The 26,681-nt window shown below is 46.4% G+C and overlaps 2 protein-coding genes across 2 annotated transcripts; both read right to left on the bottom strand.

The window, feature by feature from the left end:
- Positions 1–4,050: 4,050 nt before the first annotated feature.
- On the bottom strand, positions 4,051–7,765 carry LOC120836224 (chymotrypsinogen A-like). The gene is made up of 3 exons (XM_040205679.2): positions 7,617–7,765; positions 6,199–6,338; positions 4,051–4,402 (listed from the first exon to the last, which is right to left on the bottom strand). The coding sequence occupies exons 1-3, from the start codon at positions 7,756–7,758 to the stop codon at positions 4,196–4,198; spliced, it is 489 nt and encodes a 162-aa protein (XP_040061613.1). The 5' UTR covers positions 7,759–7,765; the 3' UTR covers positions 4,051–4,195.
- Positions 7,766–16,014: 8,249 nt separating this feature from the next.
- On the bottom strand, positions 16,015–26,442 carry LOC120836671 (coagulation factor IX-like). The gene is made up of 4 exons (XM_040205680.1): positions 26,313–26,442; positions 18,231–18,411; positions 16,908–17,044; positions 16,015–16,214 (listed from the first exon to the last, which is right to left on the bottom strand). The coding sequence occupies exons 1-4, from the start codon at positions 26,440–26,442 to the stop codon at positions 16,090–16,092; spliced, it is 573 nt and encodes a 190-aa protein (XP_040061614.1). The 3' UTR covers positions 16,015–16,089.
- Between the last annotated feature and the right edge of the window lie 239 nt (positions 26,443–26,681).

Raw genomic sequence — 26,681 nt, 5'->3', positions numbered from 1 at the left:
TATCCCAAACTCCGCGACCGATATGTATGCGGCAAAGACGTCCTCCGCGCGACACCCCTTCAAAACGTTCCCGAAGGGTTAACACATCCACAGGGCGTCAATTCTTGAAGGTATCGAAGCGTGCGAAGCCAGAGACGCGGCACCTCGGCCTGTGATGACGCCACGAGACTAGCGTTCGACGAGTTGTGCTTTCTTCCTGCCGTGCTGCACTTTCGTAAAAAATTTTCACGTGTTCTCAAAGGCAACTACGACCATTTACACGAGGATATAAAGAACTTCTTGGACTAATGACGGCGAACGAGCAGAAAACGTGTCTTCCTATATAGGGGCCTGGAGCGCGTGTCCGACTGGTGTGTCTAGCGTTCTATCACGTCCATGCATTAAAAGTGGTCCTGGAGTGGGAACAAATGACGTCACAGAAGCTGGGGTGTCCTGCTGTCGGATGTCGCGATCCTGGTGGTTGATCGTAGAAATGCTGGCAAATAGCACGAACGAACGCGCGTGTCGCTATCGTCGCGGTGTCCCGACTTCTGGCTGCCGGAGCTTTCGTTGAATGTTACACTGAAGGGAGCCCTGTAGCAGAACAGGCGTCTGCCACATGCACCACCACTGCAGGGACACCGTCAAAATCGCGGACGGCGAGAACACAACTCTTATATTGCCGCGTGCACGACCGAGAAGCAACGCTTCCTTGTTCATCTAGGAGATCCGCGTTTACTCTTAACCCAAGTGTAAAAGATAAGGAGGACAGAACGACGTTGCCTAGTCAGTCTCGCCTTAACTCACTCCCGAACATTCTAGCGCAGTCATACCAATTTATTCCCTCTCGAGCAAGCCAGCTGTCACACCGGCGCACCCTCGCTCGCTGCTGCCGCCGTCGACGCACACTGCTGCTTTCTCGACGCTGGTTCTTCAATTTGTTTCTGGCGCAAGTTCGCTGATTAAACCTTTATTTTCAGTTCAATATTGATCGCCTTGTTGCCTTCATCCGTGACATTGCCGGTGGAGGTGTCCATTCCTCGTGCGCCCCCGAGGAGCCGCCGTACCAGAATGATTTCAATCCCCTGAAAACTTTCTTCTGCGGAAACATGCGAATCCCGAGCAAGCTGCCGCACTAAAGGCCAGCCACCGGAATTTGGTCCAGGGGTGAAACAACTAAGGAAGAAGTCACCGAACCTGGAGATACTTTCCCGGGTCAGCCGACCGAGGCCCCCCCGCCGTATCCCACACGGTTTTTTGCTGCCCGCCGCACCGCGTGCTCTAACGCCCTTTCATGGCGACGCCTAGGAGAGCACGGACGACTGCACGCAGCAGTAAGAGCGAGTTGCCCCTTACAAGGTATGAACGCCGGAGCAGCGCCTGCAGAATGTCGACTTCTCTCTTAAGAGAATGGCACGTACCTGGTACGAAAACCAAGAGGAGACGATCAACACCTGTGAAGCAGGCAAGGATGAGCCTCGCTGGGTATTCGCGATCCTGCAGAAACGACAGCGCGCTGAGGAGCTGCTTTAGGCATGTGTTCAAGGATCCAATGAGAGCATCTTCAGCTTCGTTGAGTACGTGTTTTGACTCAACAGCCGAGCGGACCCCGAAGCTCCTAGAACGAGGGAACTGAAGATATCAAACGGGGGGTCAAAGAAAACCTCTTTGGGGGTTCTTGTGCGCAGTCGACCTGCGACCGTCGAACTATTCACGACGGAGGCCACAGGAATCGAACGTGCTTTCCAGGCACAAGCCTCGCTCCTCCAGCGATTTTCTGGCGTCGCTGTATCGTAGTCGTTAAGCTGCTACCATTGCCCCAGTAGGTCAGAAATCCGCGAGATCATCCGGGACGTTGTCTGAGAGGAACTCCAAAAGCTGCTCTCCTCTGCTGAGCGCCGGCCTCGCCTTCAGTCGGCGAGATCGTACGCGACGAGGTCAAGCGGGCATTGCAACCAGAAGTTCCCGTCAACATGGCCGACCCGGAGGAGCCGACGTTTATACCGCCATGACCCGACGACCGCCGCCAGTTGTCTGCCAGTTCGTCCGCCAAGAAAAGTCGGCGCGAAGGAAGACGGACATCTGGAGAACGGCTGACCGACGCCCGCTATACTACCATTGCGGAAAAGCGGACCACGTTTATTGACGATGCCCGTACCGCCAGCATGGGTCTTCGAGGGTTTGCGCTAAACAACCCTCGACCACGGCTTGGGGAGTGAGCTCGAGACATTGAAGACTACTTGCGCCGCTCGATATCTCCTGAGATGCCGCCCCGCCGAGTATATCGCTCGCCTTAACTGCGACGCCCTGCATCGCCTCTTCGTAGGTCTCGCCGGGAAAGCCTGTGTCCCCTGCCTCGCCGGGAAAGCAAAGTGCGGCAATACCGATACGTTGTGTTACCGAAGACGAACGACGCAAATATCCTCCCCAAACGTCGGATGGCTCCCACACTAGCGACGAGGCGCATCAGAACTACGCTTCTGCGACGGTGTCGAATAACCTCGACGTTACCATCGACGGCCAAGACGCGAGGGCACCCATCGACACCGGAGCAGACATTCCGTTTTGGGTGGGCAGCTCTCTTGCCCCCTTCGGAAAGTGATGACACCGTGGGATGGTCCTAGATGATTATTCGCTGCCTTGGGCACTTGAACTGCGAGGAGCTCCCCGACGGAACCCGACCATCAGGACGCCGCCAGCCGCGACGCGAAGTGCACGCCGTTAGTCTTAAGTATACTATGCTCGGCAGAATTGAGGACCAATTATGGTTCAGACGACTCGCAGTTTACTATTTTCTGCTATTTGGTTTAGCTTTGTGTTAATTTATTTAAGGTAGCGTCTGGACGATACAATTTCAGCGGAGGGAGGAATGCCGCGTGCCGGACAGAGAGGCAACGCTTCTCCATTCATCTATAGGAGATTCACGTTTGCTTTTGCCCAGAGTGTAAAAGATCTGGATGAGCATCGTACCGGCGTGCGGTCGTGTATCACTACTGCGTGGTGCACGTTAAAGACCCCAGGCTAGCGGTTGTACCGCACTGGCCAAATTGCTCATCTACAGTGTAAACCAGTGTCGCCCCTACTGGCAGACCAACCTTACGCTGTATAAATCGCTCAAACGTCCAATTTGACTTTTTTTGAGTGTAAAAGATGGGGAGGCCAGAATGGCTTTGCCGGGCCAGTCTCGCCCTAGCTCACTTCCGAACATTCTATACTCGGCGCAAACTATTCCGTGCCACATTGCCGAGGTCAACCTAGCATCCGCAGTCCTCCCACTCTGTCGAAGCACATGCCGCTGAAAGGCGCTTATCGAAAGGCGTTTATCTGTTTTGACGGAGTTGGAGCGCTGCGGATGCTAGGCTAGCTTTGGCAATGTAGCAGAGAATAGTTGAAGCCAAGTATAGGTCGTATATTTGAGAGACCGAGTGTAGTAGATGAGAAGTCTAGTGCGGTCTTACCGATTCATTCACTCTGACGCGAGCCAGCTGTCACGTCGATGCACCGTCGCTCGCGGTTGCTGCCGTCGACGCTCGCTACTGCTTTCTCGACGTTTGTTCTTCCTTTTGTTTCTGGCACAAGTTCGCTGATTAAACCTTCATTTTCAGTTCATTATTCATCGTCTCGTCGCCTTCATCCTTGACAATATGATGTCATCAAGCGGAAATTAAGTGACCATTTTTTTGGACGCGGTAAACACACCAGTCGTAGACGCGTTCCAGGAACCATACTTTCAGCACGCTGCCGCCCAGCCTCCGCAACGGTCCAAGAGGTCGACTTCCGGTACCTCAGACATGGACGATACGGAACTTTCGGTGGCCGAACTCGCGCTGCAGCGACCGAGCGGAAGATGCGGGATCCAGCAAATTCTCATAGAGATCGGTGGTTCGTACCCCTAAAATACGGAGCGCTACGCGTAAAGCAACATGCTGCTATTATGGAGGGGAAGAAGGGGTAACCGAAGATGAACGCAGGTCGCACGCAGCAATTGCACTAAATTACCTACTGTTGGTTCACTTGAGACTTCGCCTAGCTGCCAAATTTCCGTTCATCGAAAGAAAAGTCGGAATATTGTAAGTTGCTTGAGCGTGTAATGTAATTAGATTTTGTTTCAGTGACTACAGAAGATTTATTGGAAGCTGCTTCTTGCTAGTGAAAAGTTTCATTTATTTTTTGTCGTATTTTTATTTTTCAGTTACGCTGGAATGTGCATTACTGTTTACTCGTCAGGTCTTACAATGTGACATATATCTTCAAGGCCGCCGAGCTTCAGGTAGGGGTCGATGAAGTCGTTCACGTAGGCGGAAACCTCCACAAACACTTGCGGTCCGAGCATCGTACCGCAGATAAACGGAGTGGAGCTGACGATCCCGTGTAGAGTCCACGTTCCGTGTTCCTGGCGTACCACGGGACCGCCGCTGTCACCCTGCGAACAAGTTTAACCTTTAAACTGGCACTTTTAAATTTGTATGCTTGATTTAACGCAGAATTTTCTAAATCTAATCAACGTTGCCACACGCACACACAAAGAAGAAAAAGAAACAGCAACAACGAAGAGCTATGTTTGTTTGGTACACTATTTGCCCCGCGGAAAGCGTAAAAACTTAAAAAAAAAAAAAAATTTAACTATATGTGCCTTTTTTTTCAGGGGGGGGGGGGGGGGTGAGCGGCATTGAAATTAAAATTCTACGAGCAAAATATTCCACGGGGGGTTTGTACGGAAGACCCAAACAGAGTCTGCGTGCTTGTTGTAAAGGGCCAGGGGGAGGCCTCTCAAAGTTTGCATGCGCTACGCTGACTTCTTTCTTGCGCGCAGTTGAACGTAAATCGGCGTGGTCATGGTGCCCCGTTCGTCTTCTTCGTGGCGTTGACCGCTTTTCATACCAGTATCCAATTACAAGACAACACTCGCCGCGATCACAGGAAAGACACGGGAACAGCGTCACCAATTAGGGCGCATCTAGGAAACTATTTTCTTGTGTATGATTGCTTTCATATTCAATACCACCTAAGCAGTGGCGTCGCAAGGGGGGGGGGGGGGGTGCAGACCGCCCCGGGTGCAGCGCTCCGGGGGGTTTCGCGGCGGGGCCACGAGAGGGGGGGGGGGGGGGGGGGTGTTGCGGCAGGCGACGAACGGCGGGGGGGGGGGGGGGGGGGGGGTCACCACGTGCCACCGCCCCGGGTGCCGCTGACCCTAGTCACGCCACTGCATCTAAGTCATTTCCACGCACATTAAAGGGGTATTCTAAAGGTTCTTTTATTGTCTCCGATTTGCTTGAAAGCTTTCTAAGCTCGCCAACATACATCGCTAAAATAGGATCCCAAATATTATACATCAACATATTGTTTTTTCGCGAAGTTATTGAATTTAGAGTTTTGGTCCTCACTGTGTTTTCCGAACTGAGTCTGTACTGGCAACCACGAAAAAGTGACGCCAGCGGAAGGCAGGGGTTCACCCTTTGGACTGGACAATCTGTTCCTTACTGATTGGAAGCAGTTTCATGGTGTCAAATGAATGCTTGGGAAGCTCCCTCCAGTACCCGCGCACCTGCACGGAACAAGTGATTGGCTTATTCCATTTTTTAGACTGCTCGCTTGACTGGCAAGACTGCCTGCCACTGACGTCACGGCACCGGAAAGTACGGTTATATTTGAATGTTGGTTTTTGCAACATTTTCATTTGCCGATTTCATAATAACTATTATGAATTTCGCGATACTAAATAGCATACCGGAAAGGGTAAATAAAGGCTGGGGAGTTGATTGAGGTAGTTAAAAAAACCTCTGGAGTACCCTTTCAAGCACTCCAGGTGTATTCGTGTTATAGATATTTATTATATGACCAGGCTAGGACCTAATGTTCGACGTCAAGTCATCTTCGGAAGAACAATGTATTCTAGGTCTGCGGACAGCCGCGTGGGTATAATGGTGTGTTCTCTTATGCCTTCTCGCGCGTACTTGTTTCCGCAAGCCCATTTATTATTATATGCTATAAACATGTCTGCTTCGTCATGCATTCAGTTTTCGAAGCATGACCTGACAATGATATCGAAGGCGTCAATGGTGGCTGTGCTTTAGGGCTGTTTTGCATGATAGCCCAGGTTCGTATTGTGTACTTCCCAGGTAGGTGACGGTTTATTCCGCTATTTCATAATGCCAATGATCAAAACAAGAGCTTACAGAGGAGCTTAATTTCGCAGATGTGCCCCATAATTACACTCACTTCACAAATAGATCCGTATTGATGTTCGGCGCAGATGAGTTCAGAGATCCTGTTGGCTCCCCATTTTTTCCTGCAGATGTCAATTGGCATGGCCTTGACCATGGCTTGCTTAAGCTCCTGGGGGAATCTTGTGTGTAAGCCTAAGAAAAAAATGGAAATAAGAAATAAAATGTGCAGTACTTACCGCGATGAATACGCGCACGTTTTGCAGTCTCTAGCGCAATAAAAAAAAAAAACAACTATATTAGAAGTTTTGCTGGAACCGATGAAGCGTGGTCGTGTTGTGTGCTTGTTTGGTTTGCTTGTAAAGGGTTCAAGCATGCAGCCTTTTAATTACCTATAGCGATGAGATAGTCAGTACAGCTTTTGGTTTACGGCGAGACCAAATGAAAATATTTTGGTAGTAAACGTTTGCATGGAAATAGTTAAAAAAATGCATTAATTTGTAGCTTTAGATATATGAGAACGGATAAGATAATACAATAATTTATCTAATGTTCGTAGGCTCTGACACGTTTATTAAACAAATATAAAGATTTTTTTAAAAGGGTAGTAATGCTAAGGACAGCGTACAATAAAGTCCTTATTATTTAACCATAACTTTTATACCATGAGATGATAATTTTACCAGGCATCGGATCAGACGCAGGCATCACGATGTTTAGAGTAAACAATAAATTACAACAAACTCAAAGAAATTAGAAGCCTCACAAAGCATACAAGAGCCTCAGAGTGTTCGTTTCATTAGTATGTGAATTAGTTATTAAGATAACCTGGCGGTGGTGACGGTTTGTGACGAGGGGACCTCATAGTTTGCACTTATTGAATATGCAGAGTTAGCTGTCACAAATCACTCGTTTCAGTCACCGTGCTTAGATCCGTTTAAGATCATAAAATGAGATTTTAGGTTAAATGCAGTATAGAAACGCCAAGGAATAAATTTATATCTGAGCATGGACAAATACGTAAGCAATTTATGCAGATTGGAAACGCGGCAAAGGTACTCAAAAACACGTGAAAGATACCAGAAGAGAGAGGAAGAGGAGACAATGGAGCTTCATAAATTGTTATGAACTGATGACTCAGTTCATGAGCGCGGGTTGCAAAACGTGCATAATTACAATCAAACCAATTTACATCGGCGTTGTGCTTCGTGTCTTTATTTTTTTGGCAGTAAAAAGTTGCGATTTCAATGGAGACAAAGGGGGCACCGCTATAAATAATCATATATGAATCGCAAACAAAAACAAATGTGCATACAATTCATCTATTTATTTCAGTCAACAATATACGACATTTAATACCAGGATGCTGAAGCATCGTTGAAAAGCATTTGACTTGGCCAAATTGTTTAATACTGAAGTTTAATAATAAAAAAATGCGATTGAAATATGTGAATGGATTGCGGTTTTCCTCACCGTCTGTGGCGCCCCAACCTGTGGCGTAAAGCGTTGCTCCCAAACCCAGCTTGTCTCCGTTCTTTGGCAGACAGACCGGTTGAATTGCTTTCGTCATGTTTACTGACTGACGCAATTTGATGATCGCTATGTCGGGTACCATGACCTAGAAATCCAGAAGAAACCCACGACTTGTCAGTTTTGTGGGCGAGCTGTCAAAATCCGCCAAGAGAATGCTTAATAGTTTCTTATCTTGTCAATGAACACTAACTATAGCTTTCCATAATATGAAGGTTTCAATCGAAAGGTTATTTACATTAGCATATTATAGACAACAAAGCAACCAGTTTACAAAAACAAAATTGTGAAGACAGCCCAGGTCACTTCAATTAATCTACACCGAACAGTGGTTCAGACTGACTGCAATCTAAATGCGATATTTTATGCCGCAAACAGAAAGAATAATTTGATCGTATATATAAGATCTCCCCAACGTGATTGATCTATAGACGATCACGCAACATTAGAGAAACGCTAGTAAATTCTCGGTTAAACTCTACGCCACGACACAACGAATGCAGGCCCTCTAATACACCGCAGTGCTTAATCTGCGAATACAGCTAAGAAACCCAGCCAGAAGCACGCATTCGCAGAACTCAATGAAAATTGAAGGGGAACTGACATGCAACTCCTCAAACGTACTTGCTAGAGTATAGAGTATGCAAAACGCAATACGTAGGACATACTGAGAGAGCGTTTAGTCTACGCTTCAACAACCAAAGAGCTCTCTCTAAACCTCATCCAAGCCTCCCTCCTTCAAAATACCTCCGCCTCCCAGAGCATCCTTTCAATGCATTATCTGTGACATCAGTGGAAACTGGATTTAGATTAAACCGGAAGTGCGAACAGCGAGAGCCATACCTCATATATGGTCATTCCACGTGAAACATCCCAGACGTTGCGCTCGACCACCTCCGATTTCTAAAAAAAAATCCTTGGGCTTCGGCGGCCACAATGTCCGTAGCCATACGCTAAAATAGTTTTGACAAAAAAAATTGTTTGATGACGTGAGCGCGATATTAATTTTTGAAAACAGCGTGAAACTAGGCATCACTCAATAATTAACGAAAAATCTGCTTTTTTTATCAAACACCCAACGATATTTTTTTATTAAATTTGCACGGTTGTCGACTTACAATATGGTTGGGTTCGTGCCTGCTATGGCGACGCACTTGCGGCACCTCCGATTATTACACGATACCCGCCGTTTCTTCCCTCACAGCCAGAAAAGAGAGACGAGGGGAAGCGGGCAGCAAACTCCGTTGTTTCTTTGGACCTAATCGCTTCGGCTATCGTCGCAGGTGGCGTGCTGTGCGGCGAAGAGGCGTTAAGAAGCGACGCCGGGTAGTGGTGCGAGAGTTCAACTTCAAAAATTGTTTTCTCGCTTTAAACAAAAATTACTCTGATTAAACTTTCAGAATCAAAAGACGATCAATCGTTCTTCCAAACCCACCATATTTTGTATTTTTACTTGGACCGAATCAGGGTGGAATAAACGGCTGTTTATGCGTCAAAACGCACTTTTTGGCAACTTCAGGATTTTTTTTTACTGCAAGATGTTTATTTGAGCGGTTTAAATATTTTTTATAGATTATATACCTAGAGGGGGCAGCCAGTAAAAAGTTATTAAGGTCCCGGGAGCAATTATATATAGTATTTAGTAAAATGACAAAAATGTTTATTTTTATATAAAATATGTTTTTTTAAACAATATCAAAATTAAACAAAACTGCACAAACCCAATCACATTGTAAGTAAAAAACCATGCAAATTAAAAAAAAAAATTGTTGGGTGTTTCATAAAAAAGCTGATTTTTCGTCAATTATCGAGTGATGCCTAGTTTCACGCTGTTTTCAAAAATTAAAATCGCGCTCTCGTCATCACACATTTTTTTTTCGTCAAAACTATTTTAGCGTATGGCTACGGACATTGCGGCCGAAGCCCATGAATTTCTTTAGAGATCGGAGGTGGTCGAGCGCAACATGTGGGACGTTTCACGCGGAATGACCCGATACACATTGAATACAATAGAAAAAGGAATAAATGAGAGACCAGGAACATTTGCATCAATAAGAGCATTAACCAACCCTACCTTTTCAAAATGGTACGGCATTTTCTGCTGGAATTGGAGCACGTGATTATTCTATTACGACTCCTATATTGTAAATGCTATCTTCTGTGGAACCGTGATGTTCCTTTGCACGCGTGCTTCATTAACCACATCTCACGAACGTACCCCCCCATCCCCTATCCTTTCGTCCTCTTTTGTTTTTTTGACAAACGACAAAGAAAGAAAAGATACTTTGTTTTTTCGTGCGATGTTTTGATTAATTTTTTTTTTTTACACGCGTGGCGCCCTAGGTAGGTCCGGCGACCGTCGCAGAAGTGCATTGGCTCGTGGGGGACTAAGTGCCATCAGCCACGACGACATCGCCCGTTTGCGACCTATTGTAGCTGTAGGCGTTCAAGCGCACTTTGTAATCCGCCGCCCCGCAGGAGGAGCGGGCTCAGGTCAAGTTGTTTGCTGTGTAGAAACGCTTACCTTGCTTTACAACATAAAACTTTGTTTTTCTTTTTGCATTTGTGTTGCTACGTTTTTCTTTCTCCAATTCTCAACTTCTTTGCCGCAGCGGTATGTCCTCACTTCTAAGACATCCCCTGACGAAGCCAAGTTTCTCGGCGAAATTGTTGATTAAACTTCCGCTGTTTGTTGTTTTTCACCGTGAGTGTTTAACTTCGTTATATACAGGGTGTCACATAAAAAAAATTACAAGGTTTTTTTACCGCAAAAATAAACTAGGCATCGCCGAACGCTCATTCTCCACCCAAATGTAGCGCTAGAGGTCCCAACCAGATACCAAAGTTTCAGCCCGATCCGATTCCTTATTCAAAAGTTATAAGTGATTTTCTGAACATTTCAATGGGAAAATGGCGGCCGACAGAGTTTTCGAATACATGGGGCTCTATGGCACCAGAAATTGAAAACGGGCAAAAATGGGCTCCATTTTCCCATTGAAATATACAGAAAATCACTTATGACTTTTAAATAAGGTCTAGGATCGGGCTGAAACTTTGGCCTCTGGTTGTGACCTCTAGCGCTACCTTTGGGTGGAGAATGAGCGTTCGGCGATGCCTAACTTATTTTTGCGCTAATAAAAAAAAAACTGTAATTTGTTTTTTGTGACTCCGGTATATACATATATTTATATGTGTGCGATTGTCAGAGATCGCGTATTTGGGAGGTTCGGAAATCTCAGATACTTTCAACTCAACAAAGAAATATTTTATGCGGTTTTTCAAACTACAGTAAAAGAGCCAAATGTTCATAAAATTTTGTTCTTGGTTTTATTCCTGTAAAGCATTTTGAACCTAGCCCCTTTGACTATAGTTTGGGCGGTTTGGACGATGTTAACTTATGTACTTCGAGTTTTGTTTTATCGTATATTATAAACAAAATAATTAAAACTTAAAAAAATACTTATTCTACAAGAACACTAACGCTGTTTTAAGATAATTTATGTGAAAAAAGCTTTTGAACGCGAGAGTAAACACTAAAATTACAAATTTCAAAATCAGCTTTATGAAAGATTTCTTTTGAATATTTTTTTCGCAGGAAGAGCCTCCGGTATGGTTTACGACACCCAATAAAAATCAGATGTAATATATGTTTTGGACATAGATTTGTACATTTGAGAGGACGATATATTTGAAGTTCTATTCCAAGATTTCTATTCCATGATGCAAAGCATGGTCGTCGTCGTTTGCACGCCTATTAATTTGGCTTTAACTCACAGTTAAATAAAATAAAGCTGATGCCTAAGTGGGATGTTATGTTTAATCTGTGATGGTTTACCTACACACGTCTAACTTAGTTACTTGAACAAATCTGAGAAATCGCAGGTAAAATAATAGTTTGAATTGCATCACGAAAACTAAAAGCTTATGGATAGTTCCCCCCAAAAGGTTTATGCGGAATAGAGACTTTTAGGCAAACAAGATATATTTATTATGCCGGCAGCCCTAGCACGAAACTTCTGCTTTTTGAAACTGTCGTTTCTCCACACGAGCTAAGCCTTTTTGCGAACGTACGCTCGTTTAGACCAACCGTTATATGTTTACGATAAGAAGAACGCCCACAGAAACCGCGGTAAATTACAAACAATTGCAATACAATATCTGGTACCGGAAGCACATGAGAACGTTGATTGTGACCATATAGGGGCCGTTAAAGTGGGTGCTCAGCTGAATTTGTTTAACGCAACATTGAGAAACCCGTCATTTTTGTCACTTTTTGAGCACATGTTCGTTCAAAAGTGGCCTGAAAGCATGTTATTAATGAAACTTGCATCATTCCCTTTTTTTTGTGACGAGGCTATGACGGCATGTGGGGAATGCCAAGTGCGTTTGGTGGCGTGGGAGGACTGTTTAAGCGTGAAGCATATAGGCACAACCACAATCAACAGAACTTGAAAAAAACTGGACGTGCTGATGAGTTCGTAAGGTTAGTGGCCCCTGAAGCGCCTGTAATTATTTTCTCATTAAGTAATCTAGCACGTCTGCTGCGACAAAAAAAAAATATAAAAAAATGAATGAAAGGCACAAGATTTTTAGCGTTTTAAGAACATTCGGTACGTCACTTGTGGACGAAAAGACAAAATAAGAACGGTCCTTTAACTTTGTTGTAAAAACAATTTGCTAACAGTGAACCATTCACCAATTTTAACGTTGTTTTGTGGCCACAATAAAGGTTCCTGCGAAACTTGCGATATTTTATATAATTTATGTACAGTACTTCTCAAACCTGATGTCGCCACTCGTTTACCTAAACATTGATTATGGCTGGCTGCTTAAGGTTAAATTGGCACTGCAGCAGTTGGGATGTCTTCACCATGACGGATTGTGATCGGGGGTTCAAAACCACAATGCGGTTGGACCGGCAGGTTCAAGAATCGCACAAAAAGTGCTAGGTACGAACCATTTGATGGCAGCGTTAAGTTTGGGGAACAGTGCACTTCCCCACGGTGTATGCGGACTTTACGTTTATGAACAAAAACGAACTTAGGAAGGGTTAGTCAAGCCCAGCTTCTCATTAGGCTTAGTAGCAGTTGAAAAATGTGTAAATTTCACTCTCGACTTTCGGTGCATTAGTAACAATATTTTTTGCTGGTCGTACTGTCACAGCATCCAGGATAATACTTTCAAAGTGTAATATTTACGGACTTATGATTTTCCTCACTCAATTTAGACAAATGTTTTTTTTTTTTACCGCACAAGTTGGACGTGTGTATGAAAACCTTTATATTTGTACACGACTAACTGCATTACTATTTGTTAGTTTGAAGCCAACCGACACTATGAGTAGGTGCCAGCAAATAATCAATTATTTGGAAGAAAAAAAAAACGGCTATGACGCAGCTTCGAATCTTCCAATAAAACTTCAAATACAACGTCTTTTTAAATGTACCAATGTTTATGTTCAAACCAGGTATTGCATCTGATCTTTAGTGGATGTCTTAAACCATTCTCAGGGGTATTTATACAAAAACAAGCAAAACATTATTAAAAATGGTCTTGAAAGATATGCTTTCAGAGTTTTCTCTCACATTGAATGGAGATATTTGCTAAGTTAACTTCATTTGTCAACAGCGATATTTCTTGTCGACTAGACATTTGTTTTCGCTTTTATACATTTGATATCATAATTTATTCCATAGTATTGAATGCAGCAAAATTATCATCATCAATACCAGGTATATTATTGTCAATGACTCTGGATTCATTACAAAATATATAAAAGCAAAACACCTATTTATGAACATTTGGCTCTTTTATTGTAAAAAACCAAAACCAAAACATGTAAGAAGTTTCTTTGTTGTGCGAAAGGCAGCCGAGCCTGGCGAAGCTCCCGAAAACGCGGCCCGTCACGGTCGTCCAAATTCTACAAGTGACTAAATTATCGAAATACCTGGGATTTACTTTTACCTGCATTCTATTTATTATCCCTAAATTTAGAGATGTACTTGAGGCAAATGAAGGTGATGCGAAACCGAGTTTCAAATTTACCCGCCTCTTCTGCTGGGATGACGTCACACGTAAAATATGCAGGTTCGTCAGGCAGTCTAGATAATATGTCTGTTTACTTTTCGCAAATACCACTTTCAATAAATCCTCGATTTTTATTACATATCAAACATACGGTATTTTGTCTTCCCACGCTAATATCGTCTCAAAAAAAAAAAAAGAAAAAAAAAAAAACCGCGCAGCGTTTACGTTTTGAGCTCGCAGCTAGACCAAGCGGTTACGTGATCTGGAGCCGATTATATACCGTCGATGTTTCTCATATTCACGCGCAGGGATTGGCAAGGCACAGTACATGCGCTGAGTTCCAGACATTGTTAGGGTTCCTCTATGTTCGTCACTGCAGCGATTCGAAACCAGCCAGTCGCCGCATGCTTGTCGAGCTATCAGGAGTCCAAATCGAGTGCTCACGCAATGCTCGGAATCCGCTTGATGAGCAACCTAGAAATATCGTCACTGGGGGGATTATGGCAACGTTACTATATTAGCTCAGTTACGGAACTGCCATAGACGCTGCTTGCACGAACAGTACCACCTTCTGTCCCAACGGCTCGGCTCCCGTAGAGTAACTGCATAGGCTCTGCTTGCAGAGCTAGAGTATCTCGTTCCTTTCCCTTTAGCCCCGAACTCCGCATTGGCAGAGAAACGGTCACGTGCACCGAGCTGGGTCCATTCTTTGTGCGGAAAAGCGACCTTCCAGGTGACAAGTTTGGGGCGGATCATGTTTCTTGCTTCGCGTTTGCGAAATATATATCCTACACTAAAATGGAATGAATTGGAAGGTTCTTTGACAATTCACAAGTATGTGTAGCCACTGAATACAGTATAAGCACGTTGTTTCATAACGCGAGCGATGTTTTAAAACATGTTTTAAAAGTCCAGGAAGCAGACGACACGGAGGACGATCGCGTAGCTCCCGTCTGCGGCGCTCGCGGAGTGATATGCGAGTGGCACATCCGGGAACTTCGGACCAGACAACAACGCGTAGCTTTGGCTTGCGAAAGGACGACGTTTTTGTCAGCTACTACATTCTACTGAAAGCATACCGAGAAACAGGAGACAAACGACAGGACGACGGCGTACGCACATCGTTTCGCCGCACTACATGTTCTCTGCTCCGCAGTGTTGACGGTTGGGGTAGTTGGTCATTCATATTCGCGGAAAACAAACAGCGCAAGGACAAGGACAGAGTAGAAGGCGGTAGGCACACACAGTGCTGCTCCGCACGTCGCAGCACGCCGCCTCACAGCCACACCATCCGCGCATCCGGGGCTCTTGCAGAAACGGCGGTCGCTTCCCACAGTGCGGCCTTGGACCCAACATGGTCGCCCTTGGAGCACCATTGCAGTACTCTGCTCCGCAAGCGGAGCACGTACAGTTACTCTAGCTTCCCGCGGTTTGAGGCGCTCCCAATTTGGGGGGACGGCTGTTATAGTAACTTCAGCGTATTCTATATGGAATAGGTATATTTCGAAGCACAGCGTTTAAATGGCTTTTCACCGTACTCCATGAAATGCACAATTATTAAACCAAAAATTTAGATTGCGCTTCCAACGACGGAAGGTGAACTGCAGCGTGTAAAAGGGGACATCCCCTCCGCAGAAGTTCCACAACTGAGGTGATCTAGAAACGTTGAATATGCCAACACTGCGACCTCCGTGCTATACGTCATCCAGCTAGGCGAAAGAGAAACTGAAAGAAAACGCTCGCTTTTATCCTTGAAATTACACCACAACAAAGAAATTTCTTGGTCAGTGGAATGGCGTGTCAGTACATTGGTTCCACTACACTCCGTTTCATACTTAGTATACAACGCTGGCAGAGCTACTCGCGCGAGCGCATGGCTTCATCTATGGTTTCGTTCGCGGAAGGACACGGCAGTTTTGACAGCGTTGTACACTAAGTATGAAACATAGGCTGCATTTACATGGGCTGGGTTTACATGAGTGCGACCGTAGCGCGTCGAATCGAGCAGTGACCAATCCCACAAACCCTGTCTCTTTCCTCTTTTACCCATCTACTTCCAATCAAAAGTTAAATCCCAATTCCATGCGCTGGGGTCGCATCCATGTAAACGCAGCCATGGAAGCGACTGTAGCGAATCCAATCAAGATTCGACTATTTCGATAGGTACTAGATGGGTAGAAAAAGAAGGAGGAAGGAAACAGGATGCGTGTGATTGGTCCCTCCTTGATTCGACGCGCTTCGGTCGCATTCATGTAAACACGGTCAGAGTACAGTGACATTAAGCTCGTGTAACGTGAAAAACATACCAATTGAATATCGCACATGTGCCCCTTTATTGTTACTGCTAAACCAGCCATGCCGGTATTTGTCACTCGAGACCTTACCAGTTTTAGGCTTTCGTTGTATCGAGGGTGAATGCAAATTTCTGCGACATCAAAAAATTGCTCCGTGTCGTCCTTTCTTGACCGACGATGAGAGCCGAGAGAAACACGTATTTCTCGTAACAAACGCCGCCTGCATTAAAATAATTTGCGCTGTTTATGAACATGCAAATGAAGAGCAAATAGACAAAATAAACCTTCCTCGTTATAATAGAGATTAGAAAATGAAAGCCGTTTACAACTCCCTGTAACTCCAAATTAGAGCGCAGCTTTTGAGGAGGAGGAGGGAAGGGTGTTGAAAGGACCGTATAACCTCCTCCCCACCTCATCCTGAATGCTACTCCTCCCTCTGAGCGGCGTCGGCCTCGCCGCCGCCGTCGGCGTAACCGTGAGGTCACGTGACCCTCGTGACCTCATGGTGGTCATGTTACGTCACCGGGATCACGTGACCTCACGGGGGTCATGTGGCGTCACCAGGGTCACGTGACCTCACGGGAATCATGTGACCTCACGGTTACGCCGATGCCGACGGCGACGCCGCCCAAGCCGGAAACGGGCGCCTGAGAGCTGCGCTCTAAAACTATATGTCAAGCAACACGTCACACTTTAGACCGATGTACAGCGTGTCCCCCCCCCCCCCCCCCCCCGCCAAACCAAAAAAAGCAACAACAAAAAAAGCAAAGCCAAAGTTGGTCAGTGTTCAGGACAAAGAATCCTGATCCGACCCCCCCCCCCCCCCCCCCCCACCCCCAAACCACAACTTGTTTTATGTAGACATAACTAAAAAAGACAAGAAAAAACACAAACAAAACGTGTAATTTTGTACCGGAAGAACGTGGAAGGACGGCGTGTGGCGTTCGGCGTTTGTGTTCGAACGGTGCATAGCCTCCTCTTTGCTCACACAGCCTGTCAGTTCGACGACGGAGCCATGAGTGACCGGGCGCAGGTTTGGAGCGCGAGGATCTGGTAGCACAGGGAATCAAGGAGACATTTGTCGGGAAACCTGGACGTCAGCGCACAGAGTTTGCAGCGCCAAGTACCCGAAACACACTTTTTCGCTCGGGAGAAGTGTGTTTCGGCGTCTTGCCGCAGCGGGGCGCCTGTCACGTGGCTCTCCTCTCATCCGTTCTATGCCGCTCCACGTTTCCCATTTCGGCGGCCGCTTCTCGTGGCGATCTGCCAGGCTCTGTCAGTATATGGAAGGCTATGAACAGTGAGTAGAGACAATGTTGCCTGCGTCTCACCACTAATCCCTGCACTCAGAGCAGTCACTGGCGCCTCTGTGCTTTCTCGTTTTCTCCTCTCCCTTAGTTTCTAGCCGTGTACATTCCTGCCTGCGGTCGTGGAATCAGAATTGCGCGACCCACGTTAAATATTTGGGCTGACAAGAATGTTGCACTAGAAAAGTCGCCACTCTTCGGCGGATCTATTAAACGTTTACTTAGAAAAAAAGTCTGCACTCAACAAATGGGATCCTGGCAAATATGCGTCACAGTGAATTGGGGCCTACAATAAATTCGCGTAACGTATTATGGTATTAAAAATGATGCGTCGCTAAAAATATACGCTATCTCCAAGCTGGTGAGGGCGGCCCGGCACAATGCAGAGACAACCATCCTGAAAACAACTGGTACACGTTTCTATATGCAGGGTGTTTGATTTTGATTCCAATGGATACATTGAAATATCCGTGAAAGGTACATTAATGCGATCTGTGTAGTTGAGTTATACGGCCAAGCATGGAACATAATATAGGGGGATATTCCTCACAAGTCTGATAATTAAGTAACATCTGTTAAATAACTTTTTAACTCAACAAAATCAACGTATACGTTTATTTTGTCGAATTGGAACCATATATGGTTCCAATTAGAAACTCGCTGAGTCACATTAACAACTCCTAAGTAAAATCTAGAAATGTTAGAAGCACGTAGGAATCGCGGGATTGCGACAGAGTTACCACTCGTGATGCAGGCACAAGTTAAGCTAGCCGACAAGGATGCCCGATAACGATTGTACTCAAATGCAGAGGCGTCAGGGGAGTATCGGTTCTCGGTATCGGAGGTACCGAAACGATATACCAAGACTCCCCACTATCGCCTCTGACTTGGGTCAGCGAAGTGAGTAGAGCGGGTCTCCATCAACCCACTTGACGCAGTGGGCAGCCGTGAGGACATGCCGGTCGCTTATCAATGCGCCGCCGCAGAAACCTCCTAGCCAGTTGTGCAGCTGCGCTTGCCAGGGCCAGCTTCCGGGCAGGGCGGTCGCTCCACCGACTATCCGGTCTTCGGGGTCCAGCACTGGCTGGATTGGGGAAACACCGCAGGACCCTGAAGAACAGGAGGACGTGCGATTGATTCAGCCAAGTTCGAACTTTTCGCAATTCTGTACACCGTTCCTACGTTGAACACTAAGAAAGGTGGAGCGTCTGCTCTTCGGCCAGGCACTTGGGAGAGTGCTGCAATTCGCGGAGGGCGTTGAACGAATGACCGATGCTGGTAATCTCTTTAAACCTAAAACACCCTGTCTGCGCTCTGCCGCTGAGCAGGATGTTTCACCATGCTCAGTGCCAGAGCGCATACCGTTGGTCTTAGGGAACCGTTTTTGAACATCCGACAGGGTACGATGGGCCGTCCGGTACGAACTGCGCATATATGAGTGTCTTCTGCGGTAGCGCATGCGCAGTTCGTACCGGAGGGCCTATTGTACCGTATCGGATGTGCGAAAAAACTGTTCCCTAAAACTCCCCATTAGAAAGTTTATTGAACCGAAACGAAATATGATCGATAGACAAAAACGATTGATACCTTGGATCGGCCGTGTGGACCGATCGTGTACCTTGACACGGCTTTGGTGGAACATTATTTGCAGACGATTGGCACAGGTCGCGCCCCCTGGCAACGGCAAGCTACATCGGTCTCATCAGAAAAGACAGATTTACGTTTGTGCGTAAGGGGGGTTACGAATCGCAGAAACTGAAGTAAATAACATTCGCATCTCGAAAATATAAAGAACCTAACTTCGTATATCTACTCATACTTCGTCTTGTTTTCTTAAAATGAATGGGCTTCCGTGGTACAGCCCCTGGCGTTCCATGGGGTGTCGCCACGGGCAGTGTTAAGTTAAAATTGTTCGTCTGCTAAAGGAGCATACGAGCTTTCCGACAACACTGGAGCTCGATCTTTTTGGTCGCGTCTTGGAGTTGCGGAGCTATACGGAGAGCAAGTTCGTCTGCCTCTTTTGCAGGGGTTGTGGTGACGTCAGAACGCCGAGCTCTGCTTGGCTCTGATTGAAGGATAGTGGGCAGACCTCAAGGCAGCTTGCTTTGAGGTCTATCCACTATCCTTTCAATCAAAACCAATCAGAGCTCGGCGTCGTTCTGACGTCGCCGCAACTCTTACGCAAGAAGCAAACGACTTGGTCTCCGCATTCGGCGAAAACAATTGAGAACATTCTATTTTGTACGACTCTCTGCGCACAAAGCGAAGGCGCTTGTTGGCGCGAGGCTTGCAACGTTCGACCTGGCGTGGATGGACGAGGAAGGTGTCGTACGGCAGTTCAGGTTCACGAAAAACGATATGCCTCATCTCCGATCGGTGCTACTGACTGAGGCCGTGTTCCAAAATTTACTCGATCTTACTCCAGGGTAAGGGTTTTGTACTTTGCTGTTTTAAAACCTACCCGCGTCCGGTTTTTTTTCAGTCTGTGTTGTTACGTGACACGACCGGCCGGAGTAACTAAGATTCATTTGAGTGAGATTTGGAACACAGCCTGAGAGTATTCTAGAAGGGAAGACAGACAGGCACGTAGCCAGGGGGGGGGGGGGGGGGGGGGCATGGGCTTGGCCTCCCCCCCCCCCCCCCCCCCCGAAACCGTCCATTTTTCTGGGGCCCTCCTCTCCCCCCTCCCTCTCATACAGGAATTTGTCATGGGTGGGCCCCCCCCCCCCCCCCCCCCGAAACAAAATCCTGGCTACGTGCCTGAAGACAGAGAAGGTGAAACACCTCCTCTGTCTTCAGTCACGTAGCCAGGATTGGTAGCCTTAGCTTGGAATGTAACCTTTGGTCGATCGGAGCTGCGCATCTCGGAGACGCGGACAACCATCGGCTGGCTCCGGGTGTCAGGGGACGAGGCCCTCGCGATTGGGCTGAGGAGGCTAGGCTACACCAATCGCCTCGGCGCTCACGTTGCTCTTGCGATCGCTTACGGTAGATAGCAGATGATCGCGGTCGTATTTCAGCGAACCGATCGTCGTGCCGTGTACGATACGACCACGAAGGAAAAAAAAAATAAACACTTGTCACGTTAATGCTGTGCCCTTCTTTTTAAAACTTATCACCCAGTATCCAGTGGGCTCGTTTTATAGGACATATGTGACTAGACTTAGAACACAAAACTTTAATTCACGCATAATGTTTAAAGCAAGTATCGAGAGTCTTGATGAAAAAAAAAAAAAAACTGTTGCTAACTTGGTCGGCACTACAGACAACCCTGATAATCATTATGGCAGCTGTAGAAATGGGTCATAAGTGCCCGAATTGCACGTCCCAATGTTTGTATTTAAGTAATAAATTCTAAATGTGTAATAACATTAAAATCAACATTTTGCAGGTCAGTCGGATTGAAAACGTTCCATCTTCGCGTTCCTTCGAGACCAAAACTAGCGCTACAACCAACTGAGCTACTGCGCAAGCGTGTCTGGCATTTACTAAACGTTGAATTATTTCTTAAGACGAACCTCTCTCGCGTTTTGTTCCGAAGTTTCATTCCTATTTGCTGATTCCATACACTTGCTGCCACCTATATCACTCCTGGCAGGCACTACCCCGAGTTATTTTATTCATGTATGAAGTCTCGGCAGGCTCCCTTTGTCAGCAGAATAGTTGTTTATGTAACGAAGCGAGACTGTCGATGTCGGCGATTGGTCGTGATTTACGGTTCGAACGGCACATTGCGGTAAGGCCGCAGAAGACTCGCAAATGCGCAGTTCGTATCAGAGGGCACATCGTACCGTACCGGATGGGCGAAAACGGTTCTCTAAAATTATTTTTTATCAGCCCCGTCATTCACTGAACGCCCTCCGTAGATTGCAGCGCTCTCCCAAATGCTTGGTGGGAGAGCAGACGCTACAGATTTCTTAAGAGTACACCTTACAGCGGACGCAACGAGCCATCAAAGCCAATCCAGCGCCGCAACAGTGTCACATGACCTTGCGGGCGCGTTGTCTCATGATAATTTCACAACCCTCCCTTGGCTGGAATAGAGTAACTGTATAGGCTCTGTTCGCAAAACCAGAGTATCGCGTTCCCTTTCCTTCCGCCGCCAACTCCGTATTGGCGGAGAAGCGGTCACGTTCATCCGAAAGCGAAGGGACGGCGTTTACATCGCCTGCTACGTTCTACCGCAATGATTTTAGCATTCGCGTAGAAAGAGTCCCGTGAACATGACGGGCTGCAGTGTTACGAACGGCGCTAATCGCGCGCGTAGTGGCAAGAGCATCTACAGAATACCGACTACGAGAAATTATGTCAGACGCCGCCTCGTTTGGCACTTGCGCATGGGAAGGAAATGGGCAACTCTTAAGAATGCTATTTGCGAGTTCGCCGAGAGTATAGAGGAGACAAATGACGGGACGACACTGTAGGCGCTGCGCGTTGCCACACTATTTTATCTGCTCGGGACGCCGCATGCTGCCTCACGGCCACACCCGACGCGCCTCCGTTACTCCCGCAAAAACGACGGTCGCTTCCCAGCGTGCTTGATGCCAACATGGCGACATGGCTGCCCTGAGAGCACCATTCCGATGCCCTGCTCCTCAAGCGGGGCATATAAGACTACTCCACACTGTTAAAAAGAAAGACAAAAAAACAACAACAAAACAGTAACATCAATCAACGGGGAAAAGACGGAAAGACCATGTCCCGTCTTTCGGCATTACATTCAATGTACTGTTTTTCTTCGCAGACACGAGCTGTGCCATCAGTCGACGGAGAAAAGTCGAATAGAACATGCCCCGTCTTTCTGCATTACATCCAATGTTCCGTTTGCGTTCACAAACAGGAGCTGTACCGTCGAAACGCAAATGAGTTATTTTGGTAATGAACGTCAATTCCCCCCATGACAATAAAGATGACCTTACAGAAAAGCTTATATGTGCGTGTTACAACTTCCCGGCCCATTGAGCTTGTCTAAAAAGGACAAAATTTGTTCATTTGTATCGAACTTTATAACTCCTCGAGATCATAAAGGCTATGCGAAACGCAGCAAGCAGCGCGCAGAGCGCGGAGGAGAATATCACCAACATCACGCAACTCAAGCGAATCGAGCCAGCGCTTGCACCGGCCGTTGCAAAACGCATTGAGCACGGCGTGCTCCGTGTTTAAGTCTTCAACCGCTGTTTTTGCAACGTATACGTACACATCCAATGCACCATTGACATGAGGCCGCGCTGTGCATGCGCACCTCTCTCCTGCAGGGCGAGAGCAACAGGTGATATATTGTGCTCCGAAAAATCTATCTTTTTGACATTTTATGACCACTAACACGCGCATCTTGGAGAGCACCCGATGCAGGAAGTTAAGCGGTTACCCCAGTGAGCTTTCTGGGTGCTCCTCCCTCATTTTTTAGCTCCGTTTGAGATTTTCGCGCTCCCGGACGCTAACGCCGAGCTCAGCCTAATTTGAGGGGCCCCAGGTGCAGCGGCTAGCCAGGAATGTCTTCTTTTTTTTATTTTTAAGGGGGGGGGGGGGGGGGGCGTAGACTGGGGTGGTTGATACATTCATGACTTGGAGTGCGTGGGGGGGGGGGGGGGGGGTTGAGGCGGACAAGTCACATGTGCATGTGCTTATTATATGCCTGTTTCTTTCGGCCAGTTCAGGCGAGCGCATTATGAATGCGCGACGATGTAGTAGTGACGGTCGCGACCATGAAGGCGGCGCTGTAGCGTCAGTTCGTGCACGAGGAAGGTACGATTGCAAGCGTCTGTCAGCGTATTTCTATGCGCTATAACAAAGTGCCTGAATGAAAAACGAAAGCAAAAAATTGCGTTCTTTTAAACTTCTTTGTTTCTATATTTTATAGCGTCCCCGAGCAACTCAGGGGAGCATAATGACACGCTAACAAAATGTGACTTAAAAATATTCTATTGCTCTCCAGGGACGCTGTTATGAACTTGAAAACTACTGGCCTTGGGCCTGTTTCTCTCGGCGAGGGTGAGCTGTAACGTCCATGAGACGCTATCACAAAAGAGGCACCTCGGCTGGGGTTCGGGAGGCGCGACCATTTAATGCTGGTGGGAAGCGGCGCCGCCTAGTGTCCCGTCAAGCACGATCCACAAACGTAAATTAGCGTATCTCGGCGTTTTTTAGCGTCTGCCCATGGGAACTAACAGAGCGTTTGAAGAGCGTCACGTGACGCACAACGGAAAGGCGACCTAAAAATATCTACTTTTGCTCGCTAGGGGCGCTGCTCGATACTTGAGACCTGCACATCTACAGAGCCGGCTAAATTTTTCTTTTTTTTTTTTTCTTTTTCTTGAAGGGGAGGGGCTAAAACTCCATAACTTTCTTTTTCGTGATTACACCACCGCCCAGGAGGGTTCGGCATGGTCCTCGGTCATCTCGGAGACGCCCTAACCCCTCTTCGGCCTATCAAGGAGCTTGAACCCGACACAACCCGGTGACTACCGCCATCCAGTCATCAGAAAGGGAGGATTTCATGCAAGAAAATTATACCTAAAACAAGATGACGCTGATTTGTGAGCTTGATTCCAGCTTCTACCAAAAACATAACTGCAGTAAAAGCTCGAACTGGTACAACTTGTGGTTTGTACTCGAACTATGTAACTTAGAGCGGTGGTTGAGCTCTGAGGTATGTTTGTCATAGGGTATATGATATGTGGGTACTCGCTGAGCCTGACCTACTTCAAGATATGTTCGACTTAGCGTGGTTTTCTATATCGGGGAAGTCGCTGTAGCGAGATTGAAAGAGGATCAGACATACTAACTCAGAGGAATATATTTGCATTAGTTAAATCTGCACTAAATAAATGGATAAATAAGTAATTATGTAATTATATATCACATTTATATATATATCACATTTGAACATAACATTTCTTGGAGTCGACTCGTGGGCATGAACCCGGACGAGGGGACCGGCGTTCTCCTCGGAAGGTGGCTCTGGTGCACCCGGAGTTCCAGGGAGCCCTTCAAGAACTTTCGAAGTTCAAGAAGGGGCAGGAGACTTTAGCACTGTAGTTTTCTGCACCACAAAAAACAGGGGATACGATTCTCTGCCAAGCCCTCCACTGCTTTCTATTTAAGTTGAGCGAACGCTGGAGAAAATGCAAGTGGAAATGGGGATATCACTAATGGTGACGAGAGAGCTTTATGGAGTGCCTTGGGCCTCGTTTCTTATTCTGCGACAGACTATAGGTTAGATTTGTTTGATTTATCTAGTCGATTTTTTGTCAACATTACTTAACCCAATAGAGAGATTTTAGTACTGATCAAAGAGGCTTTGTTCATTCATTATGATAAATTTTTCACAATTTATTTTCTACGGCAAGTTGTAATTTGTAAGCTGGTACTATTGCTGAGAATTTTGATGCAATAAACACTTGGCTTTCCTTCACAGTCTGTTTACTGTACTGGTTTAATACCATCAGGACTCAAGAATGAACATTTCACTTTCCTTCGAACCTTTATGATTTAAGAAGTATATATCCTCCTCGGTATGTGCTAATATCGCAGGCTACCACCGAAGATTTTTGCACAAAAGATGCGGAATTCACAGCATGGGGAACTTCCGCTTCACCAGCTATATGTGCATGTATGTGTGCCACAACAGGAGTATACACATACTTTGACAAAATTGTACGTCTTGCAGAACTGGACTTGCTAAACCTGTCCAATGACGCAGCATGTCCTATAAAACATTTATCGTTTTTTCACCGCAAAAATAAACTATGCATTGTCAAACGCTCAGTCTCCGCTAAAATTTAGCGGTGGCAGTGCGAACCGGATGCCAGTGTTTTAGAACTCACCATCGTATTCAAAAATCCTAAATGTTTTTGGGAAAGTTTCAGTGTGAAAGTATGGCCCGTTTCTGTGAGGGTAAACCTTTCATCTCCATGTACTGGTGGGCAGCCATTTTCTCCTATAAAAATGTCCAAATTCAATTATAACGCTTGAGTCAAATTGCGACAAGCTCTGAAACTTTGTCATTTGGTAGGCTGCTCGCGCTAAATTTAGGTGCAAACTGAGCGTTGGACAATGCATAGATGATTTTTCCAGTAAAAAAAACAAAAAATAACATTTTTTTGTGGGGGACACCTTGTAAAAATGTACTGACATTGTTTCCAACAGAACATGTGCTGCTTTTGAACATGATGGCACACTTCCCGTAGCTAGCAGCAAACAGCATTTGCACTATCACAGCGGTGTGCGGGACACATGCATGCTAACCTTGTTGCCACAATATGCTCCGTACGAAGGAATTATGGTACATCTTCCGTAATTTAATGATATGGAACATGTGGCAGCAAGGCTAGCAGGGATATGTCCCGTAGTTAAACGGTCTTTTTTTTTAACAGTGATAGGCTGGAGTGTCTGATATACTCTTCGCTGCCGTCCATCGAGATGTCAAACGAAATAGAGAGGAGATGACGCTACATAGCAGAAGATACGAAAAGGATAATAGCGGGGGTCTTCCGCCTATCCGAGTGTGCAAAGAAAAGTGGCGCGGCCTCGCGTACGGAATGCGAAACAGAAAAAAGGGGATCGCGTGCAAGCCGTAGGAGTTGGGGGGAGCACCGCAGTTGTCGAACAAGTAGAAATAGATTTTTCTAAGCGGCATTTTATAATAAAAAAGAGAACAAAAATGGCTTTATCTAAATAATATTTATACTGCTGTCCAAGAGATTTAACCGAGTCTAAACAGAACCATCATGTCGTATTACACCTGAGACTGCGGTGTAAGAAATCGGAAGAACTTTCAGTAGAAGGAACAGACACAGAGAACGTCTCAAACTCAGCTGAGTTTGAGACGTTCTCTGTGTCTGTTCCTTCTACTGAAAGTTCTTCCGATTTCTTCCACCGCAGTCTCAGGTGTAATACGACATGATTAGCTACCACCAGCTCGCCTGCACTCTCACCGTCTTTTCACTAATAGTTCCGGAAGCAGGCTTATTTCCTTTCAACCATGGCCCCGCGGCTGTACCCCAACCAACCTCGCTGCTCCTTCAAGCATTCACGGCGCTCGACAACCTGGGACGACGTCTGGCTGAATTGGAAGCGGAGGTCGCTTTCCTGGGCATCAGTTTGAGAAAGCGGTATGTGGATCCGAACCTCTTCAAACATCTATCATCCTCAAGATTCCCATGGAGCGCCAAAAAGAAGATTATCAAGGCATACAGACAAGGTGCGACCAAGAGAATTGAAGAACTACGACGGGCCTGCGAGCGCATCTGGACCATCCTTCGGGGCCAGCAATACAAGCACGATCAGGACTTCCAACGCTGGAACGCAGGAAAGAAGGTACTTTTTGACAGTCTTTGGAGCGTAAAGCGAAGAACAGTGTTAAGGAGTATCCAAAGGAA

This window comes from Ixodes scapularis, unplaced genomic scaffold (assembly GCF_016920785.2).
Source record: "Ixodes scapularis isolate PalLabHiFi unplaced genomic scaffold, ASM1692078v2 PGA_scaffold1__304_contigs__length_218370807, whole genome shotgun sequence".
Classification (NCBI taxonomy): Eukaryota; Metazoa; Arthropoda; class Arachnida; order Ixodida; family Ixodidae; genus Ixodes; species Ixodes scapularis.
The sequence above is the reverse complement of the archived record's forward strand: the minus strand, read 5'-3'. Positions and strand labels throughout refer to the sequence as shown.

Excerpts from the sequence above, each read along its gene's own strand:
- LOC120836671 (XM_040205680.1), bottom strand. The coding sequence starts at position 26,442 with ATGTTTGAAGAGGTTCGGATCCACATACCGCTTTCTCAAACTGATGCC. Across the intron at positions 17,045-18,230 it reads ACGGCTGCCCACTGCGTCAA|ATCCTCGCGCTCCAAACCTG; the intron begins GTGGGTTGATGG and ends CTGTGCTACCAG. Across the intron at positions 16,215-16,907 it reads CGTCCTTCCACGTTCTTCCG|GCGGCGTTTGTTACGAGAAA; the intron begins GTACAAAATTAC and ends ATTTTAATGCAG.
- LOC120836224 (XM_040205679.2), bottom strand. The coding sequence starts at position 7,758 with ATGGTACCCGACATAGCGATCATCAAATTGCGTCAGTCAGTAAACATG. Across the intron at positions 6,339-7,616 it reads AGGTTGGGGCGCCACAGACG|GCTTACACACAAGATTCCCC; the intron begins GTGAGGAAAACC and ends TTTTTTTCTTAG. Across the intron at positions 4,403-6,198 it reads AATACGGATCTATTTGTGAA|GGTGACAGCGGCGGTCCCGT; the intron begins GTGAGTGTAATT and ends ACTTGTTCGCAG.